General features: G+C 45.2%; 1 protein-coding gene across 1 annotated transcript in view; it reads left to right on the forward strand.

Moving 5' to 3' along the window:
• Positions 1 to 16,634, forward strand: part of ZNF407 (zinc finger protein 407) — a 445,122-nt gene extending 428,488 nt beyond the window's left edge. The window contains exon 9 of the mRNA XM_063077217.1: positions 14,248 to 16,634. Within this exon, the coding sequence (XP_062933287.1) occupies positions 14,248 to 15,587 (1,340 nt within the window). The 3' untranslated portion in view covers positions 15,588 to 16,634. The remainder of the gene's footprint in view (positions 1 to 14,247) is intronic.
• The last annotated feature ends 4,805 nt before the right edge of the window (positions 16,635 to 21,439 follow it).

The raw sequence follows: 21,439 nt of genomic DNA on the forward strand, positions 1-21,439 counted from the left end.
CCAACAGGCAGGGAACAGCCATCTACCCACAGAGCAGGTCTGTCCCAGGGGAAGAGGGAGAAAGAGAGGCCAAGCAGGCAGGGTCCCAGGCTACAGCACCATTGAGCCACCTCAGCTGGCCTAAATGCAACTAGGCGGCTGTCAGTTCCACTCCATGTTAGTCTATTTTCTGTTGCTAACAAATTACCTGAAACTGCTTAATTTATAAGAAAACGAATTTATTTCTCACAGTTTTGGAGACTGGGAAGTCCAAGGTCCAGGGGCTGCATCTGGCAAGGGTCTTCTTAGTGGAGACTCTACAAGAGTCCCTTGGCAATGCAGGGCATCCCGTGGCGAGGAGAGGCAAGAGCACTTTCGAAGTGCTCACTTGCTCTCCTTACCAGTACTCCTCCTGTGACAGCCCACTCATCCATTAAGCCATTGATCCACAAATCAATCCATTCGCAAGGGCCTGGTCCTAATGATCCAATCACCTCTTACAGGCCCCACTTTTCAACATTGCCACATTGGGGATCAAGCTCCCAGCTGAGCCTTGGAGCGGCCAGACATTCAGACAACAGCATGCTCCGTGGCAGGAGATCTGAGGGGTACATGCTCCCAGTCCCCCTGCCCCCCGCCTTGTCTTTCTTAAACTATGGCCAGTTGTGTTTTCTTTGGGTTCTGTCACATCATCAAGATGTCACTGTCAGGTAATGTAATACATAGTTACACATGGAAATAAATGTACTGAGAAGTGGGTGCTACCCACAAGAGCCTGGGAGGATTCATATATCTGGTAATTGCACAGAAAGTTCACATTTGGATTGCTTTTGAAGGAACTGAGTATCCCCTGAAGAAGTTTGTTATGGTGTTAAAGACTGAAGCCAGAGACTGGCATCCAGGAACTAGGATGAATCACTCAAGGTCCAGTAGCTGAAACTCCTGCTCTGGCAGGGTTTCCCTTCACATATCCTGGCTAACCAGTTGTGTGTCAGATTCCTGAAAGTGTGTCAGTCATCTGGCTTGCCTGTTTTGATAGGTTCATGAATATTCAGCAGAATTTCTGCCCTTGCTTCAGTAGGCCTAGAATTGGAATCTTAGATGTTAACAAGGACGTTAGAGTCTCTGATTTGAGTCCCCTTTGCACTATCCCCAAAAAGTGGTCGTCCAGCCTTTTCCAATAGAAGAGTCATTGCTAAGGCATTGTGTTTCATTTTCTGAGTCAGTGTTATTGAGGCAGAGTTTACTTCCTTATAACTTCTATCTGCTGTTCCCAGCTTTGCCCTCTAGAGCCATGTAGAATGAATCTATTCTCCTTTCTACACGATAGTCCTTTAAATATTTGAAGCGTCAGACCATCCTTTATGCATTTTCAAGTCCCTAATTATTTTTGTTTCTCTTCTGTATATTTATGCCTGTTTATCAGTGTTTTTCTTAAAATGTGGAGCTCAAACCTAAGCATGGCTCTCTAGGCATAGTCTGACCAATATGTCTTATTAAACCTGCCTTTTTCTGAACTCTGCACTCACTTGTGCTGATGCAGCCACATCACTGTATGGATTCTAAAGGCAGCTAGAACTTCAAAGTCCCTTTCTGTCTGTCCTATTTAGAGCAATTTTTGTTTTTACTCCTGATTGGAGGACTTTACATTTGTTCACATTAAATTTAATTTTGTTACATGTATAAGGTGCTTCAAATATTTAGTTATACAAGATTATTCTACATATCTGTAGATATTGATTGTATTATGTACCAGTTTTGAGTGAGATGAACTGAACTATAATGCATTATACTGAAAATAATAGTAATAAAGCCTAACATTTATTGAGCCTTTACTGTGTGTCAGGCACAGTGTTAAGTATTTTATGTGGGCTGTCTTATTTACTCTTCAAGACAGTTAGTATTATTATCTCTATTTTACAGATTAAGAAACCAAGATTTAAAGAGTTAGGTAACTGTCTGGAATTATGAAAGGTCTGATCTTTTACCCAACTTGGAAACTGACAAGTTATCCTGCCACCGTTTGTGGATGCAGGCAGGAGACATGAGACTCCTGGGTCAGAGACAAAGGACTTTGTTACTGACAGCAACAGCAATAGCCAGAGGGTCAGTGTCTGTCCCGTCCCCGAGTCTCTTGACTTCCCACAGGCTGCCATGTAGAGGCCAGTGACACCTGTGGGTTGTAGTACAAGAGACAAACTCTGACCTCAGGGAGTCCAAATTTTTTATTATGAACAGTAAGTTTGCCTGTTCTTTGCCTAAGAGGCATACTTATTTTTATTAGAATGGACAACAAATAAATTTGTCCTTTGCTCTGGAAGAAGACACTGTCTCTTTCTTCCAATGCTGTTTGCTCTGGAAGCATCTGTGAAAAGATAATCTAAAATAAGGGCAGTCAGCATCTTAGCTCACCAGGCATGCAGAGACATGGGAGAGCCATGGAGACTTGTCTTCTGACAGTAACTTGCTCCATATGCACTGAGGAACCAAATCCAACTATGCTAACAGCAGAGCTTATGCTCTTTCTCTTTGCTGGAAGATACTTTAAAGATTATTCCATCCTTCTCCTTTAGGTTCTTGTCTTCTTTTTAAAGCATTAAGGCCTATTATATGCCAAGCATTTGAGATGCCATGATAAATAATAGAGTCCTGCATTCAAGGAGTCCACCAGAAAAAATGAGCGTATGTATGAATAATTAAAATTCAGTGTGATAGATTCGATATACATACTATAGGCTATGTTAGTATCTACTTAATATCTCTAAAACCTAAAGTGACTTTCAAATTAATGTGCAATTAAGAAATACATGGGTGTCCAACTTCTTATGGACCAGTTTTGATATTTCTGTCATGTTAGTTCAGAAACTCTTTAATAAATGATAAATATGACAAACTACAAAAGCATCCAGGTACATTCTTCCTGTGCTCATTTAAGGAACCTTAAAATTCTACTAGTAGTCATGCTACTAAGTTTTACAGAGAGTATTTATTCTTCTAAGTGTAGTACTAAGTGAAATAGGTCATTGCCTTTCTCTGACATTTTCTGACACTCTTTAAGGTCTCAGGACTGTCGGTGGTGTGATTTCATTTTTCATCATAGCCTGAGACCCACGTGAACAGTGCAGGATGCCACATTCAAGGTCCTAGGGAAGAGAGAAGAACGGTTATGGAGTGGGAACTCTGCACCTTGAAGGTTTTAAAGCTGTTAAAACTTCTCAAATGTCCTACCCTTTAAAAACTTTAACAGCTCTTAAAGAATTAACAAATGTAGCTCAAGTGTTGGGTGTCAAGACTTTCATTCCAGCCGAGCTGCCAGTAGTCACGGTGGGTCATCAAGTAAGGCAGTTGCCTCTGAGGCCCCAGAGAGGCTTCTCTCCAGGACCAACTCCCCAGGGAGCAGAAACCCTACTTCCTTATATGACATCTACACTCATAGCCGGGCGTATGACAGATGCACACTGCAGGATAGGTGCTTGGTGAAGACCTTTTCATTAACAGAATGGAAAGGGAAAATAAACCAGTTGGGACATTGTTAGCTGTGCTTGCATGTCTGTGTACCTCTGTGAGGGTGTTTGTGTGTACATACATGTATGTATGCACGTGCATGTACGTATTTCAAGAAAACATGAAAATTTAACATTTGATTTAACATATAAAATTTTTAAATTTCAGAAAGTAGTAATTAACCTATTATGTGACATTATATACCTAAATTATCTATTGCTGTTACATGACACAGGAGTCATACCTTTATCCCAGATTGGCTCTGCCTCTGGGGTATCAAGATGAGGCATTTATTGATCCACAGAATAGGAGTGAGGAAAGGAGCAGGACACCCCCACTCCTTCACGAGGGAGCTCAGGGAGCCTGCATCCTGCCTCTTCTGTGTCCCTTGAAGTGCCTCCACCAGCATCAGGCCTGTAGCTTTATTTTGTGGGACTGGGAAGTTCTAGCAGAAGCAGCAGCCCACTAGAAACATACTCCAAGTTCTTCTTTCCAAAAACTGTTGAAGATTATTTCAAGTGGACAACTGGTCGTGTGTTCATATGTGTTCATGTTATTTCAAGTGGACAACTGGTCATGTGTTATATAACCTTGTTTCTTAGGAGAGCTCCTGAGTTTTGATTACAAGTGGTAGTTTAAATTTACAACTTGTCCAAGACCCCATTCCCCATGCAAAACATCTTCTGTGGGTTTCTGCGTGGTGCCTGCTGCTCGGTTCCCTGTGCGCAGCTTTGCATGTGTTTTTCTGTGTGTGCATCAGGTGGAATGATACATGGATGTGGAAATTAGTCACCCCTGGTTAACATCCACATCTGATGTCACATGCTTGTTGTCATGTAGGCCTCCCGGTCCAAGAGCAATATCCAACTTCTGTGAAACAGTTTTTAGTGAAAGGGCAAAAGAGTGTTTCCCATTTAACAAAAGCCTGTGAACTCCTTAATTCACTACTACTAATTTTCTAAAAAGACAATTTTCGTGTTTACAACATCCTGCAGCACAGTGACATACATGTGGTGCTGTGTGTAGCCCTGGCCCCGTGAACACATCACTACCTCATTGGAATTATGACACTATTTTAAAATGTGTATGTGGAATTGTGCTGGAGGACTTCATGTATGGTATCACAGCTGCTGAGATAAACAGCATGAAACTCTTACCTCTGGACACACTAGGTACCCTGGATGCGGCCACACCTCCTGCATCCAGACACATGGCCAGTGTCCTGCTTGCTCCAGGCCACAGTTTCAGTAAGCACGTGCTTACGCATGTGCCAGGTGGGACAGGAGCCCATCGGGCCTTCAGTCAGCATTTGCTTAGGAAAAACAGCTGCTGCTGACTTACTACGTTGCATTAACCTTAGGTTTCAGCTGCTGGTGCTTTACTCAACTTTTCAGTTTATAAGTTAGTTTTCATCCATTTCACTGATTTCAGAGTAAGGGTTCATGCCTCATACTTTGTCTTTTGTTTGATTACTTTTTTAATCAATTTTAAACTTCATTATCCCTAGCGTATATTATTTTCTAGGGCCAAAGCCACATATGTTCTGCAGTTTTAAATAGGAGTTCAACTTAGATATTTAGGAAAACATTCAAAATAAAGACTGTAGTATGCACTGATTAAGAAGAAAATAGGGCTGGCCAGTTAGCTCACTTGTTTAGAGCGTGGTGCTGACACCATCAAAGCCAAAGGTTCAGATCCCTGTACTGGCCTACTGCAAAAAAAATGAGAAGACAAGACAGTGTTTTCCGCCTTGACCATGGCCCTATCACCACCCCCGCTGCCCCCGCCAGCCCTGCCTCTCCTTCCTGTGTGGCAAAGGCTGTGCTCGACTGTGGGCCCAGCCTCAGAGCAGGTACGGCCCAGACAGTTCTCCCTCAGTCCGCCTGAGTGATCCCAGGAAGGACCGATGACTGCTGTCTCCTCTGTTTCCAGGGGCCCTGTTTCCTCGCCTTTGCTGAATTCCTGGAGGTCACTCTCGAACAGTGACCTGCTTCTCATGCCAACACTTCGACAGCACTAGCTGGCTACACCCAGTCCAACGGTGACCTCTGGAACCATCTCTGGTGTTTTCACTCACACACTTGAGGCTCAGTGCTGGCTTTGAATCTCCTCCTCGTGAAGAGATCAGGCCTTAGCAGGTGGCTACCCACAGGGCATTCGGGTCCCATTCCACACAGAGCCTGCTCGGTAGGAAACAGCAGCCATGTGCCCAGAACACTATTCATCCTAAGTTGTAGAGAAGAAATCCGCATTAAGTGTACACAAGCAGCTGCTGTCATTTGGCTGTGAGCAGATGTTAGACTTCCAAAAGCTTTGCTGATAATTAAAATACTAACAGTTAGTGTTTTACCCCACTGTAGGTCGTGTACACTATAGATTTGGCTGTGACGGTGCTCTGTGTGGCTGCCGAGAAGCAGCCTACTTTCACCTTCATACAGAAGTGTCTGTAGTGAAGACACACATCTGTCTCTTCTCATTTCCTCGGGAAAGACAGGGAGGTTCTATAATATAAAGGACATACGAACATAACTACAAAAGTGAGTGTGGCTTTTCATAGGTTTGCCAGAAAAATAGGAAGGCGACAAGTCAGCCTTGTTAGCCTTTTAAGTCAGCCTTGTTGGAGATGTGCCCTCCAGCGACATTGGCTGGGCTTCTTATTTGCAGAATTTTACTTTCTAAGGTGTGTATAATGTGCAAAACTTTTGAAAAATAGGCCTTGTCTCCTGATGTGTTGTCTGCGTTAGGAGTTTATAGACTGTCAGAGAACGTTTAGGAAAAGGTCTCCAGGCTTCCTAATTTTCTGATTCCATAATGCAGAAAAGAGGGTCTGTACTCATTTGCTACATCTTCAGTCAGATAACAGCAGCCTTACGTGAGCAGGCGGGTGCTGTTCATCTGGTCTAGTTTGAAGGTCTTCAGGAGGACTCCCTGATGTGGGCCTGAGACTCTACAACTGTCCTCCAAGCCTCTAGCTTCCCGCACACAAGTGTGAAGGGCACTCCTACCTGTTCCCAGCGACTGTCGCCAATGTTGTGCAGGTGACGGTAGCAGGCACAGGGCGAGGCCTGCGTACCCGAGGAGCATGCGCTCGAAGGAGAGGTGAGGATATATCCTGATGTATCCAAGATAGCCCCTCTCGGTGGCCAAGGCTGACTTCAACACCCAAAAATGTGTGCAGAATGGGAGATGAGCCCTGTATTGATACCTGCGTAGGCACCTGCTGCTCCTGCTTTATTCCAAACAGGACTCGAGACATCTGAGCGTGGCTGCTAGTAAATCAACTGGCAGTTTTTAAGAAGTGCTCTTCATGAGCAAATGGCCAGATCAGAGCCCTTTACAGTCTAACTTTAAAGTGCCATTTCATCACCCTCTGTGAAATGTGATGATGCTGTGTCTGTCACAGGAATCGAATCTCCACAGTTATGTGGTTGTTGCATCATGATCTATTGTTAGAGCTCATGGGCTTCTGCACAGCAGAGAAACAGTTAACCACGGCCCCTCCCCCTCCCCTGCCAAGCCTGTCAAGATAACCTTAAAGGACGTGTTCTTATCTTACTGAGTAAGATTTGTGTGCATAACTCCCATTACTGTTAGATCTTCATGCATGGAAATGATAATATATACCTAAGGGTCTGATATAATACAAAATTTCTTAGGGTTTGTGACTTTAAAGGTAAAATATTGTCTTTTATTCTTTGTCACTCTTCAGTGCCCATGGAAATATCTAGGCCCGTGGAGACTGTTCTTGGTAAAAGTTAGAAACCTGGACAATTATGTATTTTCAACTTGAGATAAAATGTATTCTTAGCTTTTTCTGATTATCTTTCTTTTCAGCGATCCCATATATGATTATCTTCAGTCACTACCAATGTTAAATGTAGTACTAATGGTAATTAAGAAAAAAGGACTAACACTTTTGGTACCTAAATTTGTGTCTTGGTTTGTTGTACTTCTTCACTAAAAATTTCATGGTATATCTTAAGAAATTGTGTATTTGGACTTACATGAAAGAATTTCTCAGAAATGGTGTGGACGTCAGTTAATTTTTCACAGAAAAATAATTTTCCCCATCTCTTCTTGTAAAACAGTGGCTTTCATGAAATTGAGGGCATAGTGATGACTTTTACTGCGATTCTTCAACATATACCTTTTATATGTGTTATAAAGCAAATATTTACCAAAATGCCTTTTAATTATTATGTTGTGATATATTTAACACATCTCAGGCCAGCTCCTATCAGTTTAGGTTTACCTTAGGTTTAGAATGAGCAAAACCAGTCTGTGCTCTGAAATAAATCTCACTCATATGGCTGTCATGTTTAACAAGCATGTCAGAGTCTAAAAATAATTCTTAATTTTGTAACTCAACTTATTTATTTCCATTTCATGTGTGAATTTTAGGGACACTGACCAGAATGTGTTTCTAACCCTTGAAAATAATAGAGAGACATGAGATATTAACTAACCTGTATTCTCTTTAAAAGAAAGGTAAAAAGAGAGAGAGATTGTCGTTTAGTTATTGAGATATAAGGCTGAGAGCTGCTCTGACCCGTGTTGCGATTATTATACTAGGTTGATACTCTTTCTTGGATCCTGAACAACACCTTATGCCACTTGAGTTTCACCTTCAGGAACTTGAGGAAGTTCACACTGTTTTGGTATGGGATGGAGCTCAAAGGCAGGGAGTACCCCATAATACGTGCCAGTGTTAACATGGAAAGCACCCACTTCTTCAAAACCAGATTTGAATGGGAGCTCTATAATAGGGGATCCTGCATAATGCCAGGGAATTATTATTGTCTATATAATGAATAAATTACAGAGCAATTATTGATATCGATTTGACTGGCTATACTATTGGTGCCTGCTATTGTAAGAATAATGTATTCCCTGCTTTGAAATTTCTAAAAGGTTATATTTCACTGAATTTTAATTCGTCATTTTTCCTGCTTTCACTTGAGAAACTTATAAGCTTTTGTGACATTAAAATATGGCTCTAATTTATTAGCATAATCTGTTAATATTGTTTCATTTTAATAGACATTAAGTATGATTTCTTAACATTCTTGTTAAAATTACATCTTAAAATTGAAGTTGAGAAAAATTATATGTGGCTTAAGAATCACAATGTCATGTGTGCCCCCAATTTTTATATGAAAAGTATTATTTTTTTAAATCGCATCATATTCAAGGTGCTTTAATTATCACAATGAACCAATCCAGCGTTTTCAACCTTAGTGGCCCTACCAAGATATAAAATCTAAACTACGCACAGTGTCTGAGATGTAATCTAGCAATGTATAAACATTTAGTACAGTTTCAGGAGAAGCTTAGAAATTTTTTTTTTAATGTGGCTTGTAGCATCAAAGTGGTTTACATAGATATTATCACAGGCTTTTGTAGGCATTAGGCATCTCACCCCACGACATGTCTTTTTAATGCCATCTTTATCTGCTACACGATGCATGAAATCTACTTTCGGTTTTAGAACTGCTAACAACCTTTGACCCCTTTAGTGGAGACACAATGTGACCTTTCTATTGTCATCAGCTTTCATTCTCCTGAAAATTCTATGAATTTTTATTACAAGTTTTTTTTTAAACCAAGCTGAGGCTTCCACAAATTATGTGCCACCGATGAGATGAAGTTGTTGAAGTGGTGTTAGATAAGTTTTACAGCCAGCATGTGTGCTGCCGAGGAGCCCAAGCCTGTGTCCTACAATGTCATACTCCAGTAACTGCTGAGCCTACTATTGGATAAATACATCATTTTATGGAACATTGATTGTTCTATAAACCCAATGGAGTATTATGCTCTATGATCAAACCATTTAGATTGTGTGTAGAGCACAGAAAATGCCATATTCAGGATGGTACTAAAAGTGCCATTTGTGTATTTTATGGGTGTCATTACAGGGAAACTTCTCTCTGTAGGCCCTGTTTACTGCAAAATTTTTTAGTCTGTAATGACATTTTTCATTCACAACGTATGCCTTCAAGAAAGGGGGCCCTTGTTTTATTTGTTTCATTTGAGTTTACTGCACAAATTCTGTACATTTTAATTAAATGTAAGCTTAACAAAAGCATAAGGTATTTATTCTGTGGGAAAAATGACAACAGTAATGAAAGACCAGCACACACACAAAGAGGAAGTTGTCAGGTGCTCAGCCCCGTTTGCAGCCTCCCAGAAGCACAGCAGACAGCAGAACGACAGAGCCGCTAGCACAGTTTTGGGGAGCGCGAGTCTCTGCAGCTTAACTCCTGCATGCCTGCATGGGAGAGTTTGTGTTTTTCTGCTCTGGAGATGTTTGCTTAAAGAAGAATGGAGAAGACAGAGCAGCAGCTTCATGTAGTATTCTGCAGAAGTGAGCCTAACTTGAAGTCAGTTCCCTGAAAACAAAGCTTCAGACACCCAAAAAAGCCCTTTCATTTCAACCAAATTGTAAACTGTCAGTGCATTTAGCTATGAGAGGGAGCATTTTATCTTTGTGCTCATGAAACCCAACAAGTTGTTAAGTTGGGGTTTTGTGAGCAGGTACCAGGCTGCATTTTAACTTTGTCTATACTTTCTATACAAAGCTGCTTGCTCCCTACTAGAAACAGATCCAAAAAAGACTGAATTTAGGCACACTATTTGATTAGTTACTATTGTCATACTGATGTCTAATGTTGTCTTTAAAAAATGCAAAATGTAATAAAAATACTGTTGGGCATCCATGCTCCATTAACATTTGTGCCATTTTGGAGTTATAACATTGACTGGGCAGTTCAGGATAAAACCTGTACAACATTCCTGTTTTCCAAATACTGATCCATTTGGCCGTCTGCATTGGTGAGCTGTACAGTTCATATTTACAAGAAAGAGCTAAAAAATTGAAGTATATGTGCCCAGTAAATTCTTGATCATAGCCCAGCTGGAATTTAAAGTTACAGTAGAGATTCACATTAGTTTAAATGACACTTGAACTTCTGCATAGCTCAACATTAATTCATTATGGTTGAAATGGAGGAATCTTCAGTGGGTGAATCTTTTTCAATCTGATTGAGGCTGTTACATTTTATAGGTGCTATTTTTCAAAGCAGTACTGACAGCACTCGAAGTTATTAAATTGCTGAATCAAAAGATGGACCTGCAGTCGCATTTATGAACTCGTGCTGTGCGGAGGTTAAGATGTTGTTTGTGTTAAGCTTCATCACACCCACACTGACAGCAGTATTTACCCATGTAGTTTACTTTAATGGTCTGGAAGTGGCTTAACCCACCTCTGGATTCAGATAAATTCAGTAAGTAGTTCAGAATAGCTTAATTATCAGTGCTGCGTGGGATTCAAAGGTAATTCTACACCCAAGAGATTTTCTGTCTAATAGCAGAGTGAAGAGCAGAACTGCTTGGACTCGAGCATGCAGCATTTCCTTCAGAGACTGCCTAAGAATAGGGTGCTTGCTCTCTCTTTCCCTACTACAGTAGTTGCTCCTGTTGCTTAAAGTAATGGCAGTATGTCCTTTCCTGTAACTAATGCAGGAGGTAAATGATCTGAAGTTTTGCCTTTGTTTTTGTGTCCTTACTTCCTTTTTCAAATTCTGAATTAGACTAAAAATGGCCTTGAAATAGGAGAATGGACAGAAATAAAGTTTCAAGTGTAAAGAGGGAAAGCAAAAAATTGCATCCTAGGTAGAAAAGCGGGGTTCGGGGAGAAATTGCATGCATAGCAGAAGAAGAATCTGTCAAGTGCAACAGACAAATATCTGGAGGCCCTGGTGGATGGCAGATGGACCAGGGGTTGGCCACACTGTGCCCAGCTCAAACTTGGGCATAAATGGAGTATGAATTTGGGAACTCTGTGGTGCTACACCCTCATCAGCCTTTCTGCTCACATCTCAAGCCCCATTCTGACCTCTTGAGGAGAGAGAATTTAGGGAGGATTAAAGTTCAGAAGATAACCATGAGATTAGGTTAAGGCATGTAGACAGTTAGTCAACCCTTTCTTTCTAGGATCTGTATGCCTTAACCTGATCACATGCTGATCTTCTAACTCTAATCTTCCCTGGGCAAGATGCCAGACCCAGGATAGGTGAAGGGTTGCTCCTCTTTGTAAAGCAGGAGGAAGGTGAAAGGTTCAGCAGGAAGGAGCCTTCCACTGCAGATATGTGCCCAGGCGGATCAAGCTAGATGCACTGGAGCAATTCCCTCAAACTCACCATGTGCATCCATGACCTTTGGAAAGTCTCCAAGCCCCCCTGGGGCATGAGTACCACAGTCCTAAGACCCGTGACTGCTGCCACCAAGCATCGTGCAGTAGTGTCATCAAGGGGCTGCCTAGTTACTGCTAGGTAGCCTAGTTAGTGCTACCCAGTTGTTTTCTGTCCTTGCTGGGGGGTAAACAAGAGAAAACAGGCATGCACTATCGTTAGGGAATTCACTGAGCTGGATTCATGGACATCTTGGGCCCTCCTCCAGGGAAGGATGGTTGACCTTTAAGATGTGATGGTTTCCTTCTGCCTGGTTCACCCCTGCTGTATGCCATCCGAGCAGCACGTGCTCACCAGAGGGTTCCATAGGCCCACGGGCACTGAGTGAGCGAGCGGGATGGTCTTCTAGTATGGGGTGAGGCCTGGTCAACCTCAAGGGTCTTCTCTTGACCTATGATCCATGACCTTTCTAAGAGTCACACTGTAGAGAGTCCCCTGAACAAGAAGAAACATTCATGAATACTTAAGAGTTAACTAATACTTTCAAACTCAGGCCACTGTTCTACTGGATGGGTATGCGCTGGGCCTCACCCTCCAGGTAAAAATGACTTGACTTCTGCCGATCCTGCTTGAGATATTGTACCCGTTGGAAAACAGGCCTCACTGGGGTCTGTGCTCCGCATTAACTCAGTGTTGGAAGAAGTGCTGTCTTGCAGAACACCACCAACGTGGTGAGCAGAATTGTTGTCCTTATTTTTAGGGGATGCTACCAATAAATAATCTCTGACAAATCTTAACACTTTTTTCCCTCTGGTAAGAACAAAGTATCCGCTGTTAGAAAAATGACCCACATTGAAGAGAGTGAAGAGGAATATCTCAAAAACTGGCTGCTGTTGAGATGTAGAGTATTCAATGTAGAGCATCTAGATCATTCTCTCATTTTGGAGGAAGGAGGCAATAATAAGAAAACTGGTCAAAAGTTTGAGATTTAGAGAAGAAAACAGATATCTGTTTAGAGTCAATCTTTTTTTATGAAAATAAAGATTAGAGTTTCCAGTCACGTTTCACCCCATCCAGTTAGGAAACAGCATGTCACCAAGTCAGGGTGACATTGAAGTGGGTGTGAGCCTGGGCCTTGCCTGGGCCTCTGTCCTCGGGCGGGCTCAAAGCGCTTACCTGCCAGCCCTGGGTGCCCGGTGGACTAACAGCAGACTGTGCAGGACACAGGGTGGTGGGGTGACTCCAGGCACAACTACAGCTGCCCCTCCTGGCTCCTCTGTCCTCTCCTGTCCCACAGAGAGCTGCTTAATCGTCTCTCCTTATTGCTTCTGCCCTGTCTCAAGGGCTTATCATGGTGTCTCCTAAAGATTCAGTGTTTTCACTAAGAGAAATTTGGGGCTGGCATTGAAGATCATGCCCTCTTTTACACTTCTACAATTTTCCTGCTTAAAAACATTCAACAGGTTCCTTCTCCCCAAAGCCCACAGCCTATATAGCTTAGTACAGGGTATAGGAGGCCTTGGGCAGCCAGATCTGAGCTAAACTATCTCATATCTTGAAAGCCTGAGCCTTCAGCCACCCCAGAGGACCCGCAGTTCCCCAAATGCCCCATGGACAGCCCAGCCTCCTGCCTCTGCCTAGGCCAGTGCTGCCTCCGCCTAGGCCAGTGCTGCCTCCGCTCTAGAGCTTTCTCCGCCCAGCCCTCGCCGGGCAGCTCAAGTCTTCCTGTCCCTGAAGAGAGGGTTTGAATGTTATTTCTTCATAGATCTTTCCCTGAATACTGTCCAACAGCCTGAATGTGTGGCTTCTTTCTTGTCACCTTACTGAGTATCCAAGTCATTCCCCAAACACGTCTCTGTTGAACACTGCTCCCTGGCAGGCACTATTCTGAGCCCACCGTAGACAGAGAGTCACAGGAGGGAGTCGGGCTCTCAGAGCTCAGCTCTCAGCTCCACACGGTCACACTCCCTTCCATGTCCCTGAGTGGCCGTGTCCCCAGCAGAGCACTGAGCACAGTGCCTGGCACACGGTGGCTCACCATGGCCGCCACAGCAGGGCTGTCTTTTCACCTACGTTTAGTGCCTGGCACGAGTAGACACCCAATAAATATCTGTTGCATGAAGCCTACAGCTGTGTTCACTGAGGACGTGTTTTTTAATTTATCATGCAAGGCTTTCATTATTTTTGCTGAATAAACAAATATACCATATATATTTGGACATTAAAAAAAGATTGTCCTTTGGGTTAAAAAATACTACTGTTTACTGTTTGCTGAGCCTTACTGAACGTACTATTAGAAATGCAGGTGAGGAGGGGCGGGGAAGGCACTCCTTCCCCAGGACCTGCATGCTCAGGGCTGCATCTGGACAGGCACCCGGCAGCCTGGGAAGGAGCAGACACACATCCCGTCTTCCGGCGCTCCCGGCCTGCGTGCGGCTGCCCACAGAGCGCTCGCAGCTCCTTTGAATAGAGGTTCACCGTTTGTCTCTGTTGAGGTGTTAAAGCATTTACAGGAGGACGGTCTTACTTTTAGGCGGAAAAACTTCTAGCTCTAACTGGTCCTTGTCTCCCCTAGGCATTGTTTCCAAGTCCTACGAATGCCGTCTGAAGGGACAAGGAGCCACCTTCGTGGAGACAGACAGCCCCTTCACTGCGGCCGCGCTGGTGGAGGAGTCTCCGGTCCAGGAGAAATCCCCTCGGCACCGCAAGCGGCAGGCCCAGCCCCCCGAGCAGGCGCAGCAGGTCATCATCATCCAGGGCTACCATGGAGAGTTTGCCCTGGACGCCTCCGTGGAGGAGACGGCTGCCGCCACGCTGCAGACACTGGCCATGGCCAGCCAGGTGGCCAGGGTGGTGCACATCACCGAAGACGGGCAGGTCATCACCACCAGTCAGAGCGGGGCGCACGCGGGCGGCGTGGTGCCCGGGCCCATCCTGCCCGAGCAGCTGGGGGAGGGAGCCACGCAGGTGGTCGTCGTGGGTGGTTCCATGGAAGGTCACAGCATGGATGAGTCCCTCAGCCCTGGCGGTGCTGTGATACAGCAGGTGACCAAGCAGGAGGTTTTGAATCTGTCGGAGGCTGGGGCCCCTCCCCACGACGCGTCCTCAGCCCTGGATGCGCTGCTGTGTGCAGTCACTGAGTTAGGCGAGGTGGAGGGCAGGGCTGGGCCCGAGGAGAAGGGCAGGCCTAGCCCCAAGGACCTGCTGATCCAGCTGCCCGGCCAGGAGGCGTCCCACATGGCCACCGCCCCGGAGGCCCCGGAGATCCAGGTGTTCCGAGATGCTCAGGAGAGCCCGGCCGCTGTGGAAGTGCTGACCCAGGTCGTGCGCCCTGGGGCTCTCCTTGCCCCCCAGGATCGCGCACAGGTGGCTTTCAAAAAGGTGGTCCAGGGAGTGCTCCAGTTTGCCGTGTGCGACACAGCTGTGGCTGGCCAGCTCATCAAAGATGGAGTCACGCAGGTCATCGTGAACGAGGAGGGTGCTGTGCACATGGTGGCCGGGGAGGGCTCTCAGATCGTCATGCAGGGGGCCGAAGCCCGAGGACTGCGGGTGCAGGACGCGCACGTGGGCCTGCTGGAGCCCGGCAGCGACATCTCGCAGATCATCGTGACGGAGGAGTTAGTGCAGGCCATGGTCCAAGAGTCCAGCAGCAGCTTCCCCGAGGGGGCCACGCATTACATCGTGACCGAGTTGCCTCCGGGTGTGCAGGACAATGCTGGCATGTACTCCCACACTGTGATAGAGGCGGCGGACTCTCAGGAGCTCCTGCAGGCCGGGGCCGCACTGGGCGCTGAGGCCCTGGCCCCAGGTGGTGCAGAACAGTTGACCAGCATGGTCATTTACACCCAGGACGGCTCCCCGGCAGCGACGGTAATTCAGAGCCAAAGAGAAAGCAGCGAACTGCAGGAAGCGTGAGGCGCGCGTGGTCACTGGGGCCCAGAGCAGGTGGGCGGGTCCAGTCTGTGCCGGCTGTGCTCCCTGAACATCCTTCCTAGCCCTCCAAAGTGACGGCGACGTGCGCTACCATGACGGCGCGGACGGCGGTTAGCCCGGGCGTGCGAGCGAGAGCGCGCTGCGGGGGCAGCGGGAAGGCCGGGCTCGGTGCTGGCAGGCCGCAGGGCCTGTGCGCATCGGATCCTGTGCCCCTCGGGTCTTTCCTTAATGGCCTTTCCTCCCGTGTGCTGAGAAGCTAAATTAGTCTGTTGGTTCTTTCCCCCCACAGGTGTTTTCCCACTTCAGTTCTCAAAAATCATGCCCCAGGGGTGGAAAAGTAAGAACGTATCTTGAGGCTTGGGAGCATCAGCTCTTGCAGACCAGCATGTAACTGTTTTAACATTTTATTATATATTTGGTGGAAAATTTCGGCTACAATTATTACCATCTTGAAGTAGCTCCCTCCCATTGTTTTATTATTTTTTTTCTTTGAAATTTTAAGATAACATTGTTCCTAAACCAAAGGATGCCTGTTAGTTCATTTCATGTATAAGTTTCCTCTCTTCACACATTTTAGGTGTATTCATTGCTCTGGTTGCATTCTGCATAACCTGTGGTTAAGAAAAGCCTCGAAGTTTATATTCAATTAAAATATATCTTGGTTAAGACAACCCACTGCTTCTAATTTTGACTTAGTTTCATACGGTAAAGTATATATGAAATGTGCACTCTGGAAAATATTGTTCATATCGATAATTTGCTTTTTATAACAAAGGTTTGTTTGTATTGATATCATTTTTGCAGGATTTATTTGAGATTTATGTCAGCATGAAAAAGCTGACATTAAACATTAACAGACAAACTGCCCTGTAGCCCTTGCCTCGACCTGCATTGTGTGTTTAGCTGTGGATTCACTGCAACTGTCGAATGCAAGTTTATGTTGCAATAATTTGTTTCTTGAAACGATTGCTCTTATTTCTTTTCCAAAAGTGTATAATAATCCCCTCCCTCAAATGCAAAGTTTGTTTTTGTTCTGTTTCTGTTTTCTTTGAAATAAAATGATAGCATTAAAAGATAATGCTTTTTTTTTTTCATTGCAAGCAGCCAGTCAAATTGGGAGCTGCGACAACCGAAGGGACTGCATCTACTCCAGCTGGTCATCTCTCTCCTTCACCCACTTGCAGAGGACACTGGTTTCCAACGTGCATCCCTTGCAGCCTAGTGCTGTTTTCTAAATGTTTGGCAAATGGCCTGGGCGCATTCTGGTGACAATAACATATTCTATCATGGTTAGTATCTAAAAATTGTGAAGAACAGACATGAGAGAAAAGGGAGATGGCACCTCCTTTGTCTAAACAAAAGTACCATTTACAATCTCTTCCTAGAGGACGGCGTGGGAAGGAGCCTCTCTGAGGAGCTGTTCTCTCCTTCCCTTCCTTCCCATTGCTGAGTCTCCTGTCCGCTCCAGGGCCACCTCCTTTCATACAGCCACCCCTCCAAAAGAATAAAAAGTAAAAGGCAAAATTTCAGGTCTGACACTGAGATTCATAATTAGCTGAGTATGACTTGCTCGTGTTTCTTAAAAATGGCAGGGCTATTCAGTTCCTCTTAAACACTGTCTTCAGCAAACAGTGACAGGATCAACTCCCGTTTGTTATCAGGATAAAGGTGACCTTTACAAAGTGATGGCCCTCTCTATGCTTCTCATACATGTTAAAGAAAAAGCGGGGGAGGTGTTTTTCAGTGGAAATATTTCTTCTTGATCATTTCTCCCTTAGCAAGAGCCCTGGGGCCCTGCGGCCTGGATGCTAATTCCTGACCGTGCTCAGCCCTGTATGGCTAACCTTTCTGCTGCAGACCAGGGTGTTGACACTGACATGCTGCAGTTTACCGTTTGTGATTTATTTAGGATAAATATGTCTCAGGTGGCATTTAATCCTTCATAAAACCAGTGTAGCCTGCAGTGTCAAACCAGCAATCACGTTGTATGCACAATGAAAAGAGCAGGCCTTTGCATAAAAAAAATTGTACAGAAGGTGTTTCTGGGCTTAGAAGGATTGCAAAGGCTTCACTAAGCTATTGTATCCTGTAATTACCTATAGAGCTGGGTTAATGTTACCTCTCTTTTCTCTCTCATTACACAACTATTGGAATGTAAGGGGGTTTAAGAAGCACATACACAAATGTGTGCCTCAGAATAATGAGGCATGGCTGGTTGTGTGAGCATGGGACATTCATTGCAGCAGGGATTGTCTATAGAGACAACACGGGCGAGTTTATGGATTTCTTTGAGGTTTTTTCTAGAGAATACGATAGAATTTTAAAGGAGTTAAAAACAAAGCAAATGAAATATTTACTTGGAGACCATAATCCAGAAAGGCCACATTCTTATCAAACTGTGGCTGATTAAATGATGGAGCCTCAGGGACACTTGGCATGCCAGGAAGCAGATTGCCCAAGCTGACGTACAGAGATGGCTTAGAGTCCAACTTTTGGGCAAGGCTCACTACACATGGTGGAGAATTGCAAGTGAGATAGCAATTTTCATACAAAGGGAGTTTTAGCCCCATAAGGACACTTTAATGACACACTGGGACTCAAACATGGATCTTTCTGGGATGCCTCAGGCCCCACTGAGCAGCAAGGTGGAGGGAGAAAGGACGATCACCCCTTGGCACATATTCTGTGCACCACAGAACAGGCAGGAAAAGCTGTGTCGCCTGGTGTAGAGTACATCCTGTTGCTATTTGGTTTGCTTTGAAGAACCAAGTAAATGTGCTAAGACTGTATCAGTGTACCTCTGAAAACCCCACTGTCATTTATCAGCTCAGTTCGGAAATGTGAACCCCAGAGTGTTAAGGAAAAACCAGAGCTGGACAGTAGTTATAGCAGGAAAAACAGTTTATTCGGGACAATTGCATTGGGGGAAAGAGATCTCAATACAGAACTTGCTCAATTCTGAATACAGGCAGAACGAGAGCAGATCTGCAGCCCAGGAGTGAATTGTGGGGCATGCACTGGTGGGCGGCAGAGGAAGCATCACAGGTAAGAGGGGATTCAGGCTAAACCAAGCTAACAGGATTCTTGCTGCAGGCAGGCCGGGGAGCTCAGACTTCAATCACCTTGAGGGCGGAGGAGAAGGGGAGTTTAAGGAACCCAATCAGATGCTGAGGGTGGGGGATTCCAGCTAAACCGACATCTCAGTGTTCTTGCTAAAACTAGGTGCTACAAGGACATGCACATGTGAAAGTGCCTGGGAAAGGTTCAGATTGAAGTTTGGCCAAGCAAAGAGACTCTGTCGAAAGTCCTAGAATCACCTTGCAGGGCACAGGAGGACTCCATGGAGGCCCAGTGTCTGCAGCCACCACTCACCCTGTGAGAAGCAAGGGCACCGCCACCCACACACACAGGATCTGTGAAGTTCCACGACCCATGGACAGCACTTGCATCTCGAGTCTGTCCAGCTGCTCGTTTTCCTAAACACGCAGATGAGGTAGTGGCATAAGGAAAGAATTGAAGAGCCAGCTTAGAATTCTCACCCAGAGTTACTTCTAGGAAGAGAATTAGGAAAAAAGAAAGGTCACTCATTCAGCAAACTGAAAAAGAGCTGGAAGTTTCCACTGTTTAATATTAGCCCGTACTTTAAGAGAGCGCCATCTCGCTGAAGCAGCCTGCTCCTGCTCCAGTTTGGTGAAGGAAACTGTTCATTTCTAACTCCTCTAGGGCCATATCATTTTACAGGAGGAAAAAAGTTAGCTCGGATGGCAGTTATACGTTTCGGAAGCACTTTCTAATCAGGCATGGGTGATTCATTATTAGCTTCAGCAGGCGATCCATCTGACATGTAAGGGGAAAAAATTAGCAGCTGTCACTGCGTGATGAGTTAATTTCCTGATGGGCCTGACACTGAAAAGCCATTTGGAGACATGGCAAAAGCTGACAAGGAAACCTGGTGCTGCTTTATAATTGGAGATAAAGAAAATGCAGAGAAAGAGGCCGGGGAGGCCCGCAGGGCTACAAGGGGGGGGTGCCATTTGTGTTTGTCCCATGGATCAGTATCACCCGGGTGCCTGTGTGTGCATGGCCATGGCTGTGGCGGGAGGCTGTGCCCCTGCATTGGTTGCATCCCCGGGTCAGGGGGGCAATCTTTGCTGCTTCCCCTGCCTTCGCCCCATGCTCATTGTGAGACCAGGGAGTGACACAGGTTCCTGACATTCTACAGAAAGGTGAGAGAACGATGTTCTCCTCATAGTCCCCTCAGCAGTTTTTATAATTGGAGCTTGGGCTTTCAGTTGTAGGATAATTTTTTATCACCATGAAAAAGTAATGCCACGAAATCAACATTGTGGCCACTCAGAAGGGGGCAGCAGGCCAGAGTGGCTCTGTGACCATGTCAGGAGTCTGGCTCCTACAATCCTAGTCTTGAACTGCTCCTCCCCAAGGCATCCATTTCAAGCCCAATAAGGTGAACAAAACACTTTTTTTCATATCCTGAAGATGGAAATTAGAAACAGATCAAAACATAAACCAGCTTTTAGGTATTCCCATGCTAGACTTGCGTGGTCTTCCTTGGGGACGGGGGTACTCGATGAGGACTTTGCATGAGGGGATCTAGAATCAGGGCCACAGTGTCTGAAACCAGCTGTTGTTTTCCAGACTGAAAATAGAGGGCTGCACCCACTCTAATCCAGGGTCAATCACTTAATTACTCTTGTCTTTCTTGGATTCTGGGTCTGTAAAATCATTGAAGCAGAGACCCCTTGAGAAATCTTATACCCGAGAAATAAGCACAAGGTAAAAAACCTTCTTCCTTCCAAAACTCCCCACCCTCAGCCAGGACAGGGTCCTCGTTTCTCTCCTCTCACCTGGAAATGAAGTATGTGACAGAAGGACAGAGGGACGGCCCCACGTGGGCACCTGGCCATAAAGGCCCATTCCCAGAATTAAAATAAATCCATCCTGAATCTCCCAGGCCAAGCATCATTCACCTCCTCCATGGCCATGCAGTTTCAGTACCTTTTAATAAATTATTTTAAAATGACCTAATTTCAACATGCTTTCAACATCATGAAAAGACAATTTATAACCAGGATAAACATGAACATGTGGACCAATCCGCCGTGTGGGTGCCATTCTCAGCTCTCTCCGATCTCTCATGTTATTATTCAAGTCACTTTTTAAGTGAAGGAATAAAGACTAATACAAAGTAAAGGATTGTTTTCTGATTTCCAGTTCTGGCTTGAGACGAGGAGCTCTCTCCTAAGGCTTGTCTGGGGCTTCCAGCTGCTCCAGCCAGCACCAGGCTCCCCTTGCGCAGGAGGCAGGCAGGGTTGGTTAGTGAGGGGGTCCTCTTAGCAGCACAACCTTGGTGCTGGCCACCTCTGCGCCCTGAAGCCTCAGCAGATCTTCGGCGTGATCACGATGGATCTATACGTGGGCCCTGATCCAGGAGGACATGCTACACGCAGGCTTGGTTCCCTCTTTCACCTTTGCCCCTGCTGTGGTTTCAGGAGAAGAAAGATGTTGAACATCTAGGTTGTGATACACGGCTCACTAGAGAGCATGTTCTACTAACCCATAACTAAGGCCTGTGCAATGAATCAGTTTTCTGGTAACGGTGGTGGATTCACAGTGCCTCAACAAGCCACAGTTTCTTACCCACATTCAGAAAGTCCTGCAGTATGGGTATGGGCTCTGACCATGAGAGGAGCACAGTTCACTGGGGCATGCCCTTCCTGGAGCATGGTGGTGGCTGGGCATGTGGCAAGTTGAAGGTCCTCCATGGTGGGCTGTGTATGGCCCACCACCTTTTCTGACGCTCTGCCATGGCTTGA

The sequence above is a fragment of the Cynocephalus volans genome, chromosome 13 (genome assembly GCF_027409185.1).
Source record: "Cynocephalus volans isolate mCynVol1 chromosome 13, mCynVol1.pri, whole genome shotgun sequence".
In the NCBI taxonomy this organism is placed as follows: Eukaryota; Metazoa; Chordata; class Mammalia; order Dermoptera; family Cynocephalidae; genus Cynocephalus; species Cynocephalus volans.